Source organism: Urocitellus parryii, chromosome 6 (genome assembly GCF_045843805.1).
Source record: "Urocitellus parryii isolate mUroPar1 chromosome 6, mUroPar1.hap1, whole genome shotgun sequence".
NCBI classification, from domain to species: domain Eukaryota; kingdom Metazoa; phylum Chordata; class Mammalia; order Rodentia; family Sciuridae; genus Urocitellus; species Urocitellus parryii.
Genome location: NC_135536.1, coordinates 137,283,162 through 137,301,048, shown reverse-complemented (window position 1 = coordinate 137,301,048; position 17,887 = coordinate 137,283,162). Strand labels below are relative to the sequence as shown.

The following is a 17,887-nucleotide window of genomic DNA, read 5'->3' as shown; positions in this document are numbered from 1 at the left end:
GTCCCAATTGTTTCATTCTGAAAAGAGAGGGCCCGGATGGGATATGTTCCACTTTTAGCTTAATAGGAAATGAAGTAATTCTTGGGCAATGCTTTAGTTTTGTGTATCTGTAGCAGTGTTTTGTTTCCATGGATGCAGATGCTCCTTATAGTGATAAGAAGCCTACAGGAAAGCTCTCTCATGAACACACACCTCTGACTTAGGAATTTAGAAAAGAAGTGGATTAAATTATTCTAAGAGGACCTTTGCTTTACATTGCTGCTCCTCACCTATGTGCTTCTTGTTTTTTTGTTTATTTTTCTCCTTTCCTTTATTTTTTCAGTTCTTCTGTTGTGCCAAAGGCATCAATTGACTCCAAAGCTTTGTTGGGCCACGGTGATTGAGAAGCTCTTTATAAAGTTTTAGGGATCCGTTTTTTTTGAGTTACCCGAACAGGAACATTTTAATAGCTAATAGTAACACCAGTTTTAGATGCCTGCTTTAAGTCCAGTGCTTTGTGCATGGCTGCTTTTCATATTTGTAACAATCCTTGGGTTGGTGGTATTCTCATTTTAGGTATAAAGGAACAGGCTTCAAGGTTGAACAGCTTTCTCAGGATAACCAAGCCAGTTTGGGGTTCAAACCTAATATTGTTTGACTTTTCAGTCAATAGTCAGTATTCTTCAGGATCCCTTTCAGTTCACTCATCTGGGAACAGGTCTCTTCTACCTCAAAAATCTGTGAACAGGCTTGATAGTAGGATAAATTTAGAAAGGATTTTAAAAGATGAAAATATAAGGTGGTCTGGGGATTGAATGTGTGTGTGTACTTAGTAGTACATGTATGCTTATCTCTTACGGCTGTTTTGGCAGAATTTGTTAGCAGGTGGTCCATCAAATTTAAATTATGATCATTAATGTTTGGGTCTTTAACAATTTATCTTTCTTCATCATCTCTCTTAATTCCTTTAGGGCTACTTCCTTCATGAGTTCAATAAAAATTTCCAAACTTCCTTTTAAAAAAAAGTACTGTGGTTTTTATTTTCCTTATTAACAGGAAATCGAGTGGAAGGAAAAACACCATGGAACTAGCAAAAATCTTGCTACTACTCTTTAGTGTTTTTATGAAAGAAGTTAAATTGTATTTATTATATCAAATTAGATATGAGCTTTCCATTGGATGTCTTTATAGTGTAGCTGTAGAGATTGTTAATACCCTGTATTCATAATGTAAAAAGGCAGCCATAAGACTAATAGTCACCAATAAATAGTCATGCCTCTAGAGCCAATTTACAGTAGTAAAAAGTTTTATGTATGCTTATGTAGTGACTTTAGTTTTCTTAGGTTTACATTATAAAGCTTTTAATGTAAAAAATTCTGATTTCTTTCCCTATATGCTTTATCCAAAAGTTTATACAAATTAAAAACTAATCTTTAGATCCTCTTGAGCCTAATAGAAAATATCAGTATGAGACAGTAGCCCGTCAACCTTGTGTAACATTAGGTTGAGAAAGTTTGTTCTTGATCAGTAGTAACTCTTCCAGTTACTCTTCAATGAAGAGTTATCCATCAAACCCTCAGTTCTCTGTTCTTCTGTTAACCCACAGTTTTCTTTTTTTAAAAAAAAAATAAGCCTGTAATAGACCAAACAAACTTCAGATTTATGGCATGTTTAACTTACAGTGATTTAAGTTCTCCTTCAGATTATTAAGTTCATCTGACAGGAAAATATTAGGCTAACAATTGGATGACATCTGTTTCATGGTCTTTTAGTTGCCTAAACTTTCTGCCTTTTCTTGTATATATTTCAGTTTAGTTACATATAAGTAGAGTTGATAGTAGTTCACTTAAACACTTCTACCTGCTAACAAATTCTGCCAAAGCAGCAGTAAGAGATAAGCATACTTGTACTGCTAAGTACCACACACACACACTCAATCTCTAGATCACCTTATGTTTCTCTCCCCCTTGTTTGCCCCTACCTCATTGTTTTAGTCAGCTTTTTCACTGCCAAAGATCTGAAAGAACAATTTTAGAGAAGGAAATGTTCATTTGGGGGTTCATGGTTTCAGAGGTCTCAATCCATAGACAGCCAGCTCCATTCCTGGGGGCTCAAGGTAAAGCAGAACAATATGTCAGAAAAATGTCAGAGGGAAGTGCCTCACATGATGATCAGAAACCAGAGAGAGAGAGAGAGACTCTACTCACTAGATAGAAAATGTATACTCCAGTCACCCATCTCCTCCAGCCACACCCTGCCCACCTTCAGTTATGGACTCAGTTAATCTCATCAGGGGATTAATTCACTGTTTGGGTTAAGGCTCTCATAACACAATTATTTCTCCTCTAAATTTTCTTGCATTGTCTCTCACATATGAGCTTTTGGAGGACACATCAAACCATACACACATCCTTCCTAGGTAAGTAGTTACTTTAGTAGTCCCAGATGGATTTCTATGCAGATATGTCTGCACTTAATAACCTTGAACAAGATATACTATTGCTTCACCATCACTTTTTTACTGTGTGTGCACATAAAGAAGGTGATTGTGTATATGTGTGTGTTGGGGGCAGGTAACAGGGAGAAAGAGGGAAGGAGATAGATGCTGGGGATTAAACCCAAGGCTTTGCACATGCTAGACAAGTTCTGTACCACTGATCTATATCCCCAGCCCTTTGTGAGTTTTATTGTGAGACAGAATCTCAATGAGTCCGTTGGCTGGCCTTGAACTTGCCATTTTCCCTCCTTAGCTTCCTGAGTAGCTGGCATTATAGGCATGTACAAGCTCACCTGGCCAAGGAGGTGATTTTACTTCTAGTGGCATTGTGACTCCCTTTCTAAATCAGGTTTTCAATCTTTGCAGAGACTTGGGGAAGGAAGATTGGTAAGAAAGAATAAGGACTGTTTTCATGGGTAAGGCCAGTAGGTATTATTATTTTAGGTTCTTGTAATATCTCTTCTAAGATATAGCAAATATAAGTACTGAAGGCAGAATTCAATTTGGATCCTAAGTTATTTATAGCATTATTGTGGTATTGTGAAGTTAGTGATTTTCCTATCTACCTCAGAGAACTTTCAGAAATTTATAAATTTGTTTAATTCTGAAACAATGAGGTAATGCTATAATCAATCACAACATTTTTGTCTTTAAAGGAATTCTTCTGTCTGAAATACATATTGCTACCCACCTCCCCTTCCAATTTGGATTGAAGTGAGGCTCTATGCGTTGTTTTGAATGGTAGTATTAAAGAATTTGGGAGGGCCCTTCCAAATTATAGCTCTCCACTCATAAGGCTAAGGAGGCCCAATTTGATAGTGTTAGGTTGTCATTTACCTCAAGCCACATAGCTAATAAGTAAGAAATTCTTGTCTACTAAGCATCTAGATGTAGCTTAGTTAATATTCTCCCAAAACTCACTCTCATAGTATTAGTTCTATCCCTTGAGCTCACCCTTTGCTTTACATTTTTACTATTTTTTCCCCTCCGTATTGGGGATGAACCTAAGGGTGCTTAACCACTGAGCCACATCTCATCCCATCTTAAAATGGTTTTCATTTTTTATTTTGAAATAGGTTCTCACTAAGTTGCTTAGGGCCTCATTAAGTTGCTGAGACTGGCCTTGAATTTGCAATCTGCCTCTGGAGTTGCTGGGATTATGGGCATGTGCCACCATACACAGCGCATTTTACATTTTTAAAGCTATTTCCTTCTTGACCGTTTCTCCTCTTTACCTTCTGCCTGGCATGACCCATAGTCTTTTGCAATTGGAGAAACCTCAGTACCAGTAGCATTATAGCTCCCTCATTGCTATAATGAAGGAATTGCAGCCCAGAGAAACAGCTACAACGGAATATAGATGTGTTTTAGTCAAGGTTTGAATGTGTTTTTTATTCCTTTCTCATTGATTCTTCCATGGTGCCCCCCCTTCCCCTTTCCTCCCCTCTCCTCTCCTTTCTTTTACCATCCTCTTTTTGTTTTGTTTTTATTCCCTTTTTTTCTTTCCTCCTTCTTTCTTTCTTTCTTTCTTTCTTTCTTTCTTTCTTTCTTTCTTTCTTTCTTTCTTTCTTTCTTTCTTTCTTTCTTTCTTTCTTTCTTTCTCCTTCCTTCCTTCCTTTCCTTCCTTCCTTCCTTCCTTCCTTCCTTCCTTCCTTCCTTCCTTCCTTCCTTCCACTGAACTACATAAGCTCTCTTTATATTTTTTTAAAAGATTTTTTTTTAGATGTTAATGAACCTTTATTTTAGTCATTTATTCATATGTGGTGCTGAGAATCGAACCCAGGGCCTCACACATGCTAGGCAAGTGCACTACCACTGTGCCACAACCCCAGCCCCTCCCTTTATATTTTGAGACAGGGTCTCAATATGTTCCCAACCCTTGCCCTGCACTTGAAATCCTCCTGCCTCAGACTCCTGTGTAGCTGGTAGTAAAAGCCTAGGCCACTGTGCCCAGGTCTTATTTTACTCTTTAAGCCATCTTTCTTATACATTAATTTGGGGTATAGAGGCAGATTCTAGAGTATTGAAACTTTGAATCAAATTCTTAGTTTTTATTTTTAATTTGTTCTAATTAATTATACATGACAGTAGAATGCATTTTGACACATTTTACACAAATGGAGCACAACTTCTCAGTCCTCTGGCTGTACATGGTGCAGAGTCACACTGGTAGTGTAATTATACATGTATATAGGGTAATAATGTCTGTCTCATTCCACTGTCCTTCCCATTCTCACACTCCCTCCCCTCCCCTCCCTTCCCCTCCCCTCCCCTCCCTTCCCCTCCCCTCCCCTCCCCTCCCCTCCCCTCCCCTCCCCTCCCCTCCCCTCCCCTCAGTCTTTCTGCACAATCCAACTTTGGATTCAAATTTTAATTTGGCCATGTAAGAGCTATTTATAACCTTGGGCAAGTTGTTTAACTTTCTTTGTTTGGCAAATAAAGATAATAATACCGACTGATTATTATGAGATGTTATTTGTAAAGCACTGAGAATAGTATCTGGCTCATGGCAAGTAAGTGCTTATTAAATGAATAAGAAGAGAAAAAAGAATAAAACACCTTAGTTCTGAGGGTTATAGAGAAGAATCCCTGGGTTGAGAGACTTCGGGACAGTGTGTGTGTGAAGGGTCCTTCTTAACTGCTACTTCCTTGGTGAAATGTACTCCTTCCCCATCCCCTAGTTGCACTGTGTTTCTTACAGAGCACATCCAGTTTTAATTTACATTGCAGTTAACTGTAGCTTGTTGGAGTCTTTGAATTATAAAGCATTGGAGAATTGAGACTCTTCCCTTACTCATCTTCACCTTCTAATCATGATGCTTGAACTTTGTGGCTGTCCAGCTACTAGTTATTGAACAGAACTGAGCGAGATATTATAGAATATTTTAAAAGAAATATTTTCTGCCAGTGAAATACACAAACCTACTACCTAGATTGGTTGGCTAGTTTCTGCTGATATGGATGCTTTTGTAATTAGGCTGACTACCTTTTAAACAAATATTAAGTTTTTCTCTGATTTCACTTAATATATTCAAGGTACAAATTCTATATGTATATATATATTGAATTGAAGTGAGTGTGCACATATGTATGTGTATGCACATATTGGGCAGGAGATGCTTTAGCTTTTTATATCCTTCACAGAAACTTAGAAGGCAGTGTTTATATCCTCTGGAATTACATTTGTGTGAAGACTGATCTTTACAACTTGTGAACTTGTTATTCTTGATTACTAGTCATACTGGCCTATCTTTGCAAGTGTCGGGCTCCTTTCAGGGAGGAGCTTAGTTGTTACCTTACCCCCTTTGTTGATGGATAATATGACACAATACCCTTGCATCATGATGTGAAAGGGCATGTCCTTTGGTATCATCCTTGACTTTGAATAATGAATTCTACTTCTTAGTATCTGTGTAACCATGCATAAGTTCCTTTAATTTTGGAAGTGTCCATTTTCTCATCTATAAAGTGAAGAAAGTGAAGAAAGCCAGGCACAGTAGTGTACACCTATAATCCCAGTGACTAAGGAGGCCAGGGCAGGAGGATCAAAAATTTAAGGTCAGCCTTTGCATCTTAGCAGATCCTGTTTTAAAATTAAAAGAACTGGGTATGTAGCTCAGTGGTAAAATACTCCTGTGTTCAATCCTCAATACAAAAGAAGAAAGAAAAAAAAGTGAAGACAATATATACCTTATAAAATTGTCATGTAGAAAAAAATTACTTGTCAGATACCTGGTATATAGTAGATTCTTAGTACATGTTAACATCCTAAAATTACATAGCAGTGAGAGATTTTCCTTTTGTTGCAAGGGTGAAGGTATGTGGAAAAATCATAACTTGCCATTGTGATTGACAATGGACATTGTTCTCTTTCAAAGACAGCAGAAATCTTAGTTTGTTTTGTCTTGAGTCTGAAATATGTATTGGCCTGTGCCCATGGTATGAAAACTCAAATCATGGACCACAGAGTGGGATAATGAGAGAAGAGTGATAATGGTAGGAGCAACTTAGTTGTGGTAGTTGAGATCTTTGTTTAAAGTTGAGAAAAGACAGTGTCTGTTTACTTGAATACATTCTGCATATTGGAAATATTTAATTTTGAATGATTAGGTCCAGAAGAAAGTCTCATTCTCCAAGAATGCCTTACCTACAGAAACATTGTGTTGTTAAATTTTGCTAATTTGGTTCTTTGGGGTAGCATATAGGTTGTTGTCTGAAGTCAGAGCTCATGAGGTACCTGCCTATCTGGACAGTGGATACCACAGAGTCCTTAGCATGTTTGTTTCTCTTGAACTGGGCTTCTATCCACAGCATTACACTTTCATTATGGAACCAAATGATTCCATTGAAGTTCTCACCACATTAGTAGTTGAGAGGAAAAAGTGTTTATCTGAAAACAGTAAAAATATTGTTATTTACTTTTTAGGCCTTGCTTTGCTAATAATGCTAAAGTAAAATAAAGTAGGTTTGCACTTTTTAAAGCGCTTCGTTGTTTGATTTATTACATTGTAGTCATAGTGAAACAAATGCTGGGGAATCTGTAAAATTCCTTCCATATTCCTGTGAATGATAATTTTCCCAATTATGTTTTCAAATCTAATTCAGCTTAGTGGGTATTTGACTTTTTTCCATCATATGCTAGGCCTTACAGATTCCCAGAATGTTCATTTTTTAATTTTTTAAAATTCAACAGCAATAGTTGATATTCAACAGCCTTCTATATGACTAATACCATTTTGTAGTTATAGTGAAAACTGGGATACACAATTATTTGCTGTTATGGGAAACTCATTGATGTTTTCAAGTAACAATTTAAAAACCTGAAAATGTAGTTCGTCCTTTGTTTTTCTTAATAGTTATACGTAATAGTGGGGTTCATTTTGACATAGTCATAAAATGCATATAACATAGTTTTCCCCATTTCAATCCTTAGTACTTCCTCTTCCCCTCCTCTCTTCCCCCCATCCCCTTTCTCTGCTTCTTTTGCTTTATTTATTTTTTCTTTCTTTCTTTTAATGGTGCTGGGAATGAACAGGGAATCAGGCATGCTAGGCAAGTGCACTACCATTGATCTACATCCCAGCTCTGAAAACAAGTTTTGAGAAATTTGATGAAAAAAGTACTATTAGAGCTCAGAGGAAGAAGGGATTTCTTTTACAAAGAGAAAAATTTGTGTGTCATAAAAAAAAAAAAAAGAACTAATAAGATGACTCACTGGTGTCCTTCTTTCATCAGGGGAGTCTAATACTATTTTCGTGGTCATCTGTGCTTTCTTTAGGTCATGACTGCTGTGAGACAGTGAAGGTGCTGCTGTGTGCTTCCAAAGAGGGCCTGCCTGTGTTTGTGGTAGCTGAAGAAGACTTCCATTTTGTCCAGGATGAGGCATATGACGCAGCTCAATTTTTGGCAACCAGTGCTGGAAATCAGCAGGCCCTGAACTTCACTCGTTTTCTTGACCGGTCAGGACCCCCATCTGGGGATGTGAATTCCCTTGATGAGAAGGTTGCACTGGCATTCAGACACTTGAAGCTGCCAGCAGAGTGGAATGTTTTGGGGACAGATCAGACTTTGCATGGTGAGAATTGCATGATCCACAAACTGAGTTCAGAACATTTCTGTTTTTGTATGGGACTGCCTTTGTATGGTTATTATATCGAAGTACTTCTCCCTTAAAATTACTGTAGCAAAATAGTCTTGAAGGCATCTTTTCAAGGTTCTTTGAGCTGTTAATCTTGTCCTACCAGTGAAGTGACCCAAGAGAAGGTACCCACATGGATAGTGGTCCAGCACTTCTCAAACAAAGGCAGAGGTTTGCCTTTCATTAGAACAGTAGCAGAGTAACCATTTGGTGTTTCATTATTCAAGACCAGGTTTACTGTGTTCTGAAATTCTCAAGATTGTACAAAGTTGGAGGAAAAGAGGACTGAGGAGTATGCCATGGGAACATGAAAGTGGGATAAGCTTTGAGAAGCCTACAGTTCCTTAACCAGGGTAGTTTCACTTTTACTGATTTTGTGTACTGGCCTTCCATATAAAAATTCTTTAAGAAAGGCCTCTGCTTTTTAGAAACACTCATATAATTGGTATATACATAGGTCTTCTGAATCACAAGGGGTTTCCCACATAATTACTTTTGTAGCAGATAACATCTATGAGATGTTATAATTACACAAATTTTTTTTTTCCACTGAAATATAATATATACCTGAGATCCCTAAATAACAACATCTTTCCCTGCTGAGTGCAAATCCAATGAAAAATTTAGGTGTCTCACAGAGACAGATCAGAATGTTTGCTTTAATACAAGAAAACAAGATTGGAAGACTGACCTCACAGCTTCCAGAAAGGCTTGCCAGAGGCTTTCTCTGTCATCTCTAGAAGAGTGGACAGTCACACACTGCCTTCAGAGTCTACCTATCTTTGACTATTGTGCTGTGTAGGGCCAGCAATTCTCTTGAGGAGAATTGCCCAGATAGGACTAAGCAAGGCATGCCCAATTCCTGCTCTCTCAGACCTGTCAGGTAAGTTGATTATTCCTTCCAGGAAAGAATTGTGAAGAATTATTGCTAGCACTGAGTCTCTTAAATCCATGGAATTTAATAGTCAAGCCTGTGATCAACCAGTGGAATTGTGTCGGGCCTACTGTCCAGATGCTACCAAGTCAGGCTTCTCGAGGTTATATATAAAGGAAAAGTCTGGACTATAAAAATCAAGAAAGAAGACACCCCCAATCTCTTTTAAATTTATATACCATCCAAGAAACTTCTGCTTTACTAAGTAGAATATCTTGAGGTCTAAGTACTTGAGTACCTAATTAGAAAACCAGTGATGTGCCCTAAAACCTATAGTTTCTGCCATTTCTGTATTAAAGTGGGAATGACTTTCACAAATCAGTATCAAGTTAAATAGAACTGTGTTAATTATTTCTAGAGCTAATGGCACTTTCATGGTTTTGCTTTCTCTTTTTTAAAATAGGATCAGGAATTAATTTGTTCACGTTACAAAGATTAAAAGAACTATTGGAAATAGCAGAGGTCTTAAACTTTGACTGTATCACTTTTCTTCTCTGGACCTTAGCTTCCTTGTCTTTAATAGGAGGAAACTGGCCATCTTTAATTTTTTGTGTAGTTTCCATGTACTCCTAAAGTTTTATGTTATACAAAATTGCTTAAGCAGTGGCAGTAAAGAATAAACAAAATTTGAATACTTGCAGGATTTCCAGATGAAAACCATAATACAGTACCATTATACACATATTAGAATAGTTAAGATTAAAAATGCTAAGTGCTGGCAAGGATGTAGTACATTCTCATAAACTGCTGGTGGGAATGCACAGTAGAACTGCAACTCTGGAAAAGTTCAGCATTAAAAAAAAAAAAGTTAAATGTATGTTTACTGTAAGATCCAGCATTCCCACTTTGGGGCATTTTATCCTAGAGAAATGAGGACTTACATTCACTAAAAAGTCTGTGTACAAATGTGTCTATTGCAGCATTAATCATAATCACCAAAAGGGGCAATAACCCAGGTACCCCTCTCTGACTGAATATGTGAACAAACTGTGATATATCTATACATCAGAATACTACTCAGCAATAAAAAGGAACAAACTGTTGATAATGTGCAATAACTTGGATACATTTTAAATGCATTGTGCTAACTAAAAGTCACTTTCCAAAAGTTATGTACTTACATGACATTCTGGAAAAAGCACCATTAAAGTAACTGAGAAGACATCAGTAGTTACCAGAGTTGAGATTAGGGTAAAAGTCTGGTTGTAAAGGAGTATCATGAGGAGGGAATTCTTTAGGAGCATTGGAGTTATGTTGTATCTTGTTGGTGGTAGTGGTATAAGAATCTATGTGTTATATTTGAGTACACCACAGTGAATCTCACCGTCATGTACATCCACATGAAATTAATTAAAACTATAGTAATAGCTATGGACAAATGGCAGAAGGATCAATAGAAGGAAGAGAGCAAAGGTAGGGAAGGGGAAGGAGAGGTACTTGGGTCTGAAGTAGATAGAATATATTCCATGCTTGTATAATTACGCCAAAATGTATTCTACTGTTATGTATAATTAAAAAGTAAATAAATAAAAAGAGTATATGTGGTAAAATTCATAGAATTGTACACCTTCTAAAAGTTATTTTATTTTACATACGTTTAATTATTTTTGTTACTAAATTATTTTAAACAAGTTAGGTTGAATACTTTCAATATGAAATGTACACAAAGAACTTGATAGAACTGCCAGTCCAGCTAGGATCAGGAATCGGCTTTCAAGTGCTCCATGTACCTTGCAGTTTAGATTGTTCTCTTAGTTGTGAATTGGAATCTAGGAACACTGCACTGGTGTGATCAGGGCAGAGTAACACCATTTAAAGAGTTAATCATGCTTGCTATTGAGGGATGAAACTAATGGGATAATCTGCTCACATCAGTCACTTGCACTTTAGTTACTTTTAAAAGGGTATTTAAAAGAAAAAGGTATGAAGTAAGCTTGGTGCCTGGGAAAATACAGGTAAATAGGGTACCTCATTACATAAGAGAACTACTTGCTGTTGAAGGCTGGGATATTTACGGATGTCCCAACCTAATACACAGACAAAGGAATCATGTAAGATTTATGGCTAATCCTCTTTAATTGTTGAGATGCAGTGCTTTTTGGCTTTTTTTCAGGTAAGTGACTCCTTTGAAAATAGCTCAGATTTCTCCTCAGGAAAAAAATACACATAGGTGTCTTCCTGCAAGCATTAACATGTACTAATTTTTACAGTCTCCCTGAACTTTAGTTGTGAACATGGAATTAAGAAGCCTTGGTTTAGATGTGATATTTTAAAATGGAAAGAACATGGGTGTCGGAATCAGACTGTTTACATCCTGGTTTTATTGCCATAGTTTTTGGAAAATACCATATCACTATTACTCAGTTTCCTTACTGTAAAATAGAGGAAAGTATAGTTTGATAGTGTGTGCTGGTTTCCAGGGTAGTCATTTCAAACATATTGTGACCAACATCCAGTAACCTTTTAGACACACAAAACACTGATAAGCCATGACAATGGATGGTGGTATGTTCTTTGAAAGGATGAAACAGGACAGCCCTAAAAGACTCTTCAAAGCAAAATGAAACTGTATTGCTGGACTCAGAGCTCATGTTAATCCTTACTTTCAACTAGAGGAAGAGTGAGTTTATCCATTTTAATTCTTCCAAGTGTTTCCCAATCCCTAGTTATATAAAGAAGCCCCTATACTATACTTTTGGTCACAGATCTGCCTTAAATGCAGATAATAAAGATTATTCTTGATAGAGAGAGGGAGGATGATTGGAGGACAAGAGTGTTCTCATTTTCCGAGTTTTCCAAGTCTCATTTAGTTGTTTCAGTCCTTCATTGCCTCCGTGGTTAATGAGAATAGTGAATGGAATGGTTTCTCATTTGAGACCTCTGTGTAGTAGCAATCAACTTGACTCTCAGGTAGTTTAGAGTGGGCCCATTGAAGACTTGATCTAGAGGAATCAAAGAGAAATAGCCCGGGGAAAGTGTTCCTTCTTACTTAGTAATGTTATTGTATAACTAAGTGAAAAAAAGATGTAGTCATCTTTGGGGGTGGAAGTCTTCCCCACAATGAGAGAATTGGGTGGACAGAAAGATGACAGGTTTAAGAAAGACTGCTCTGAGAACAGTCTGTGCATTCCCACTTCTACATGTCTGATTTTGGTTAGTAGATCCTCCACCTTGATCTTTTGGTGCTTTAGTTCCAGCAGTCTTTTTAGAGTATGGGATAGCTTTTCATGGAAGGTTTTCCTCAGCTGCACTGGTAGTACTTGTCAGTTTTTTCACCTATCATCACTGTTAAAGAAGAAAACAGTAAAATATAAAAAGACTGGTAATGGATTTTTTCCTTGGCAAAGAATTAATAACTACTGACTCCAAGACAAGCAGTGCCCTGTAGCAACCAGGGGTAAGCTGTAAAAGGTTTTGTTGCCTCTCAAACCTTCATTTTGTCACAGGGTTATAAGTCTTGTTTTCTAAAAGTTCCTTTTGTCACACTGTCAAATTAAGAGTGTTTTTACTTTCTCATTTAGTGTGAGAATTCCTGCATTGTATGAGACTTTAGGTTTATTTATGAGGCAGTCCAGAATAGTAAGAATGAATGGTGATTTTGGAATCCCATTCTATATAGAAAAGCTAGGCCTTCAGAGAGGCCTAAACAGGATAACCTGCCAGCATGGGTCCAGTGAAATACCATTTGGTATAAAGAAAAAAATATCATGAGTATTCAGATGGAATACTGTGAGAATGGTTTTCTTTAAGAAACCAAAGCAAGATTTAGAAGACACTTTTCATTTGTCTTAAAAGATCTAAGAAATCAGACCTTTTATAGAGTTAAGATAAAGAAGCAACAAGATGTAGGTTTCAGGAGTCAGGGTTCAACTAGAGAAGGAAAACTGAAGGGGAAATAAACATTTAAAGATTCATGAATAGCTGGGAAATCTGGCTAAATAAATGGACAAGGACAAATCCACCAACATGGGCCAAACCTATTGTCCTTGGGTCCTCAGAAAAGAGAGATCCTGAGCAGAGTGGAATTCCATAGGCATTGGCATAGGCTGAGGGTGTCCTCCATAGACAAGGTCCTTACTCCAGGGTAAAAGTAAGCCCTGCTTTTATTTTATCTTTTTTTTTTTTTTTAAGCTCCGCTTTTAAAGAATTCTAACTGATTCACTCAGGTCTTACTCCATGTTTACCAGGATAAATCTCCCTTATGAAATCAATTGATAAAAGAGCTTTAATTAATTACATCTGCAAAAGAAGCTATTGGAAAGGCATAGATGGAGAGGGAGTTGGTAGAAATGCTGCAAGGACACCCAGAATCCCAGGGCATAATTAAACTCACATTGGGATGAAGAACTCAATTGAGCTTGTAGGAAATTCAGTTAATGATCAGGAAAAAAAGGTTGAGTAGCTCTCAGAATACAGGGTAATAATCACAAATCATGAAAGAGAAAATACAGAAACCAAGAATAGAGAATTGGGGATTTATCATGAGTTATTGGTGATCTGCAGTTTGAGACAGAAGGAACAAAAAACAGTATTAGAGACAGTAATTTGGGTAAAAGTTTCTATACTTTTTTTTTTTTAAATTAGAGCTTTAAAGTTATACATAGTAGTTGGGTTCATTCCAACAACCTCATACATGCATGGAAATTGATTTCAGTTGATGATTATCCCCCTTTCCTCCCATCCTCCTTCCCCTCTCCTGTTTTTTTTTTAAATCTACTTGACTTTTTGCTCATCTATTAATTTCTATTTGATCAGTTCTTTATAATATCCTATCTTCTCCCCACTGTTTCCTTTATTTTACCTAGCTTCCGCATGTGAGAGAACATTTAACCTTTGAGTTTATGAGTTTGGTTTATTTCATTTAACATCACATTCTTCATTTTCATCCATTTACCAGCAAATGACATAATTTAATTTTTTTAAAGATGGACACAATACTTTTATTTATTTACTTTTATGTGGTGCTGAGGATCAAACCCAGTGCCTCAACGTGCGCCAGGCAGGCACTCTGCCGCTGAGCTAAAACCCCAGCCCCAATTTAATTCTTTTTTATGGCTGAGTAGAACTCCATTTGTGTATGTTTGTATACACCACAATTTTTAATCCTTTCATTTATTGACAGGCATCTGGGTTGATTTCATAATTATTGTGAATGTGCTGCTATAAACACGGAAGTGGCAGTGTTGCTATAGTATGTGGAGTTTAAGTCTTTTGGGAAAATTCCAAGGAGTGGGGCTTTTATGCCCTTAAAACAATATAGACTAGAAGAAATTCCACTTATATGTTAATTTGTTTATTCCTTTATACCTTGGCTACCTCTTCTACAAACCTAATTCAGATGACTTATGTGAAGATAAAATAATGTGTGGAAAATGAAGAAGGGAACATTTAAATAAGCTGCATATGTAATGCATGTCATAGAAGAATTTTCAAATTCTCATTTTGGTTGTGGGCAAGCTATTAATTTTGTGAACTTATGTTCATTTGCAAAATTAAGACAGTGAGACCATATGGGGTTATTGTGAGACTAGAAGGGAAAATGTTGCTATAAACTACATATCCCACTAAATGGAATGTAGCAGTTCCTTACTGCATATTACTTTTTTTCAATCTGTTATTTGCAGAATGAGGCTAGCTAAAAGCAGATGTGGCACCTACTACTGAAAACTTTAGAAGGAGACTAGAGGAGGATTAGTGTAGGGATCAGGGTGCCAGGTTCTGAGCAGGTATGCAGCCTTATTGTTGAAATTCTGTGACTCAAAGTCTAAACTGACTTGGAGTAGATAAGGGACTAAAAATGGTAGGGGGGAGGGGAGAAAGCGACTTTAAGGAAGTATTAATCTCCCTTTAAGGCTGGAATTAACCAGCTCTGAAAACTGTCACATTTCCTGGTCAGTCAGTGCCTCATTCGTTCCTTAGTTTTTGATAGGAATGTCAGAATGCTTGTGAGCGACTGTAAAGCAGAAGTCAGATGACAATGTTTGATTTTTTTGTGAGAGTTCTTTCTGTCCTTGCCACCCACCTCCTCAGACGTGTTGATTATTACAGTTTGTACTTGCACATGTAATGGGGCATCAACTTTTTTCCCCCCTGTACTTGGGATTGAACCCAGGGCTCAGTGAAGAAGTTGAGACCCAAAGGAAGCCAGGAGAATGAGATGTGAAAGCTAAGACATGAGGAAGAAGGCAGGCCCAACCCTGGAGTTGAGTAATGCACAGCCTCTTGGGGTGATATTCAGCAGCCCTGAAGTGGCTTTATGTCCTGTCAAGAGCATGACTGAGGAAGAGGGTGTTGCTAGTGAACCCAGAAAGTGACTTGACGTCTAGGAGGACTGGGTAGAGAGCAGGGAGAAGGAGAACTGACATTTAATGAGTACATGCTGCAGCCAGTCATTAGACTAACATTTCACCTGCCTCCTCTCATTTGTAACAACATCTCTGAAAGATGGTCTACTACTCTAGGAATGAAGAAAGTGAGGCTCAGAGAGGCACATGAATCATGCCTGGTAACTACCAGGTTTGAACCCAGAATTGTCTGACTCCAAAGTCCTTGCTTATTCCACCGTTTTCATAGTGACTCATACCAAGAAGGAGCCTTCGTTTCAAGTGAAAGAACCCCAAGCACGTGTTTTTCTTTCTGAAGTTATTAGCGTATTGTCTGTCTTATTATGCCCGCAGATGCATTTATTTTTCATATTAAACATGCAAACAAACAAAAAGCTGGCAGTGCCAGCTGTTTCATGTGCCCTTAATGTGAGGGAATAAAAAGACCTGTGTGTACTTAACAAGTAGAACCTGTTTTTAGTGTTTAACTAGCCAACTCTTGTCTGGGTGTTCTTTTCAAAAGTAATTATACCTTTATGATACATCCATCTAAGTCCTAACAGCTATTCCCCTTGTGTCCCATCTTGTGTGACTGTCTTTATTATTTATTTGTATTTTTAAAGGCAGAGAACATGTGTGATGTCATCTTTATAAACTTCATTGTGAAATTGGTTGAACAAATGTTAAAATACAGAAAGAACTTGATTCTTTTTGTGGGAACATCTCCTATGTAAGATTTTACTTCCCATACTTTTTTCTAGCTTTCTTTTGTCTTTACTTGGGGACGATTCTACTTGACCTCAATAAAGGTCTTCATGCTGTGTGCTATAGCTTATCTTCAAAATATCAGGCACTTGGAGGTAGTGGTGTTTGCTTGTCCTGTTTTTTTTTTCCCCCCTTCTGATATTCTTACTTATTTTCATGTTCTCCCAATTTAGATGGTGGCCCCCGGGAGACATTGATGCATTTTGCTGTGCGGCTGGGACTGCTGCGGTTGACATGGTTCCTGTTGCAGAAGCCGGGTGGCCGCGGAGCTCTCAGCATCCACAACCAGGAAGGGGCAACACCTGTGAGCTTGGCCTTGGAGAGAGGTTATCACCAGCTACACCAGCTTCTAACTGAGTGAGTGCTTATTCTCTCTCCCTCCCCACATCCATTGCCAGCTCCACCTCCTGATTCATAATGGTACCACCCACTTGGCATCTGCCTATGAGCTTGCCATGAATTACCACCTCAGCCCTGTGTCTTGCCCTCTCCTGGAGGTTTGAAAGTTTGTTTCTGCTGACTGCTTCAATATCTGAGGGATACAAACGTAAGTCATTGCCATTTTCTCCCCTGCCTCCCTGCTTCTTACCTCTTATATTTTACCAGACACTCAGAATTAATCTTTTCTCTGGGGGTAACAGAGCATTACCAATGTATAGGGTTCATCTTGGTTTTGTATAAGAGGAAAGTTTCCCTAGTCCATTTTTTTTTTCCTGGTATATCTTAAGACTTGAAAGATTAGTCAAAAGTATTACTTTCATATTATAACTGCTTATAGAAAATATTATAAACAATTGAATTTTGGTTTGAATGTGATTTCTGTGAATAAATTTAATATGAATATCAGTAAAAAGCTGGCTGAATTGTTTAGGAATCATGCAGTAGGAAATCCTGTTTGTCTCTGGCTTCGATCGTTTCAGTTCTGATCTGACTCTTTAAAGAAAGAGGCCTTTGGAGGATGGTTGTTAGTCAAAACATTTGAAGAGTTTGGTTTATTTATTTCTTTTTTTCCTTGTATAAATAGGGAAATAAGCACATTGGAGCAGCCAACACTTTTTAATTGGAATATTTATAAAAATCAGAAGTTTTAAGAAGGTTCTGTTTTTTAATATATTTTCTATTAGTTTTATGCATATCATATTTTCTACCACATTATCCGAACAAGAGTAAACCATCCGTTTCTTTAATGATTGAAGGACCCTTCTAAAATGAGGCAGTTTTCCCAAATTCTCAGATATTTGCTCATGCCAGATTCAATTTGGTTAAATTTTATATTTTATCATTGTTAGCAGTGTGTGAAGAAGGTAGTGTGTGGAAGGACTGTGAAGACATCCCAAAATGTAATGCTACTTACAGTTATAAAAACAGTTTTTTCTTTTTTCATTTTTCAAACTTATAACTTTCTCAGTCAAGCCAGATGGAAGCTTCTTTGCAGACAGCTTTCTGATGGGTGCTACAGATACAATGGTGGTTAGGGGGAGCTTTCTTTATCTCAAATGAGCTTTGGATACCTGAGCTTCCATGTGACAGTATTCCAGAGAGTGATATGTTCCACTCCTTCGTACTTCCCATCTGGCCACAGATTGGATTCATTCTGCTGTTTGCCTCATGGTCTCAGGAAGGGAGGTAGGGAGGTATTGTTCCAGAAGATGAAACAATTAATTGTGTATACTGTTGTGAAGTTCAAATGCACTTCCTCTAAATTTGATTTTATAGCTCAGAATGCTTTCTGGGAAGCGGAGTTGGTTAAG

At 37.5% G+C, this 17,887-nt stretch overlaps 1 protein-coding gene across 1 annotated transcript in view; it reads left to right on the top strand.

The window, feature by feature from the left end:
• The window catches only part of Akap13 (A-kinase anchoring protein 13), a 317,423-nt gene that overhangs the window by 112,890 nt on the left and 186,646 nt on the right, over window positions 1–17,887 (top strand). Inside the window, exons 4-5 of the mRNA XM_077800210.1 lie at window positions 7,755–8,051; window positions 16,310–16,493. Of these exons, the coding sequence (XP_077656336.1) occupies window positions 7,755–8,051; window positions 16,310–16,493 (481 nt within the window). The remainder of the gene's footprint in view (window positions 1–7,754; window positions 8,052–16,309; window positions 16,494–17,887) is intronic.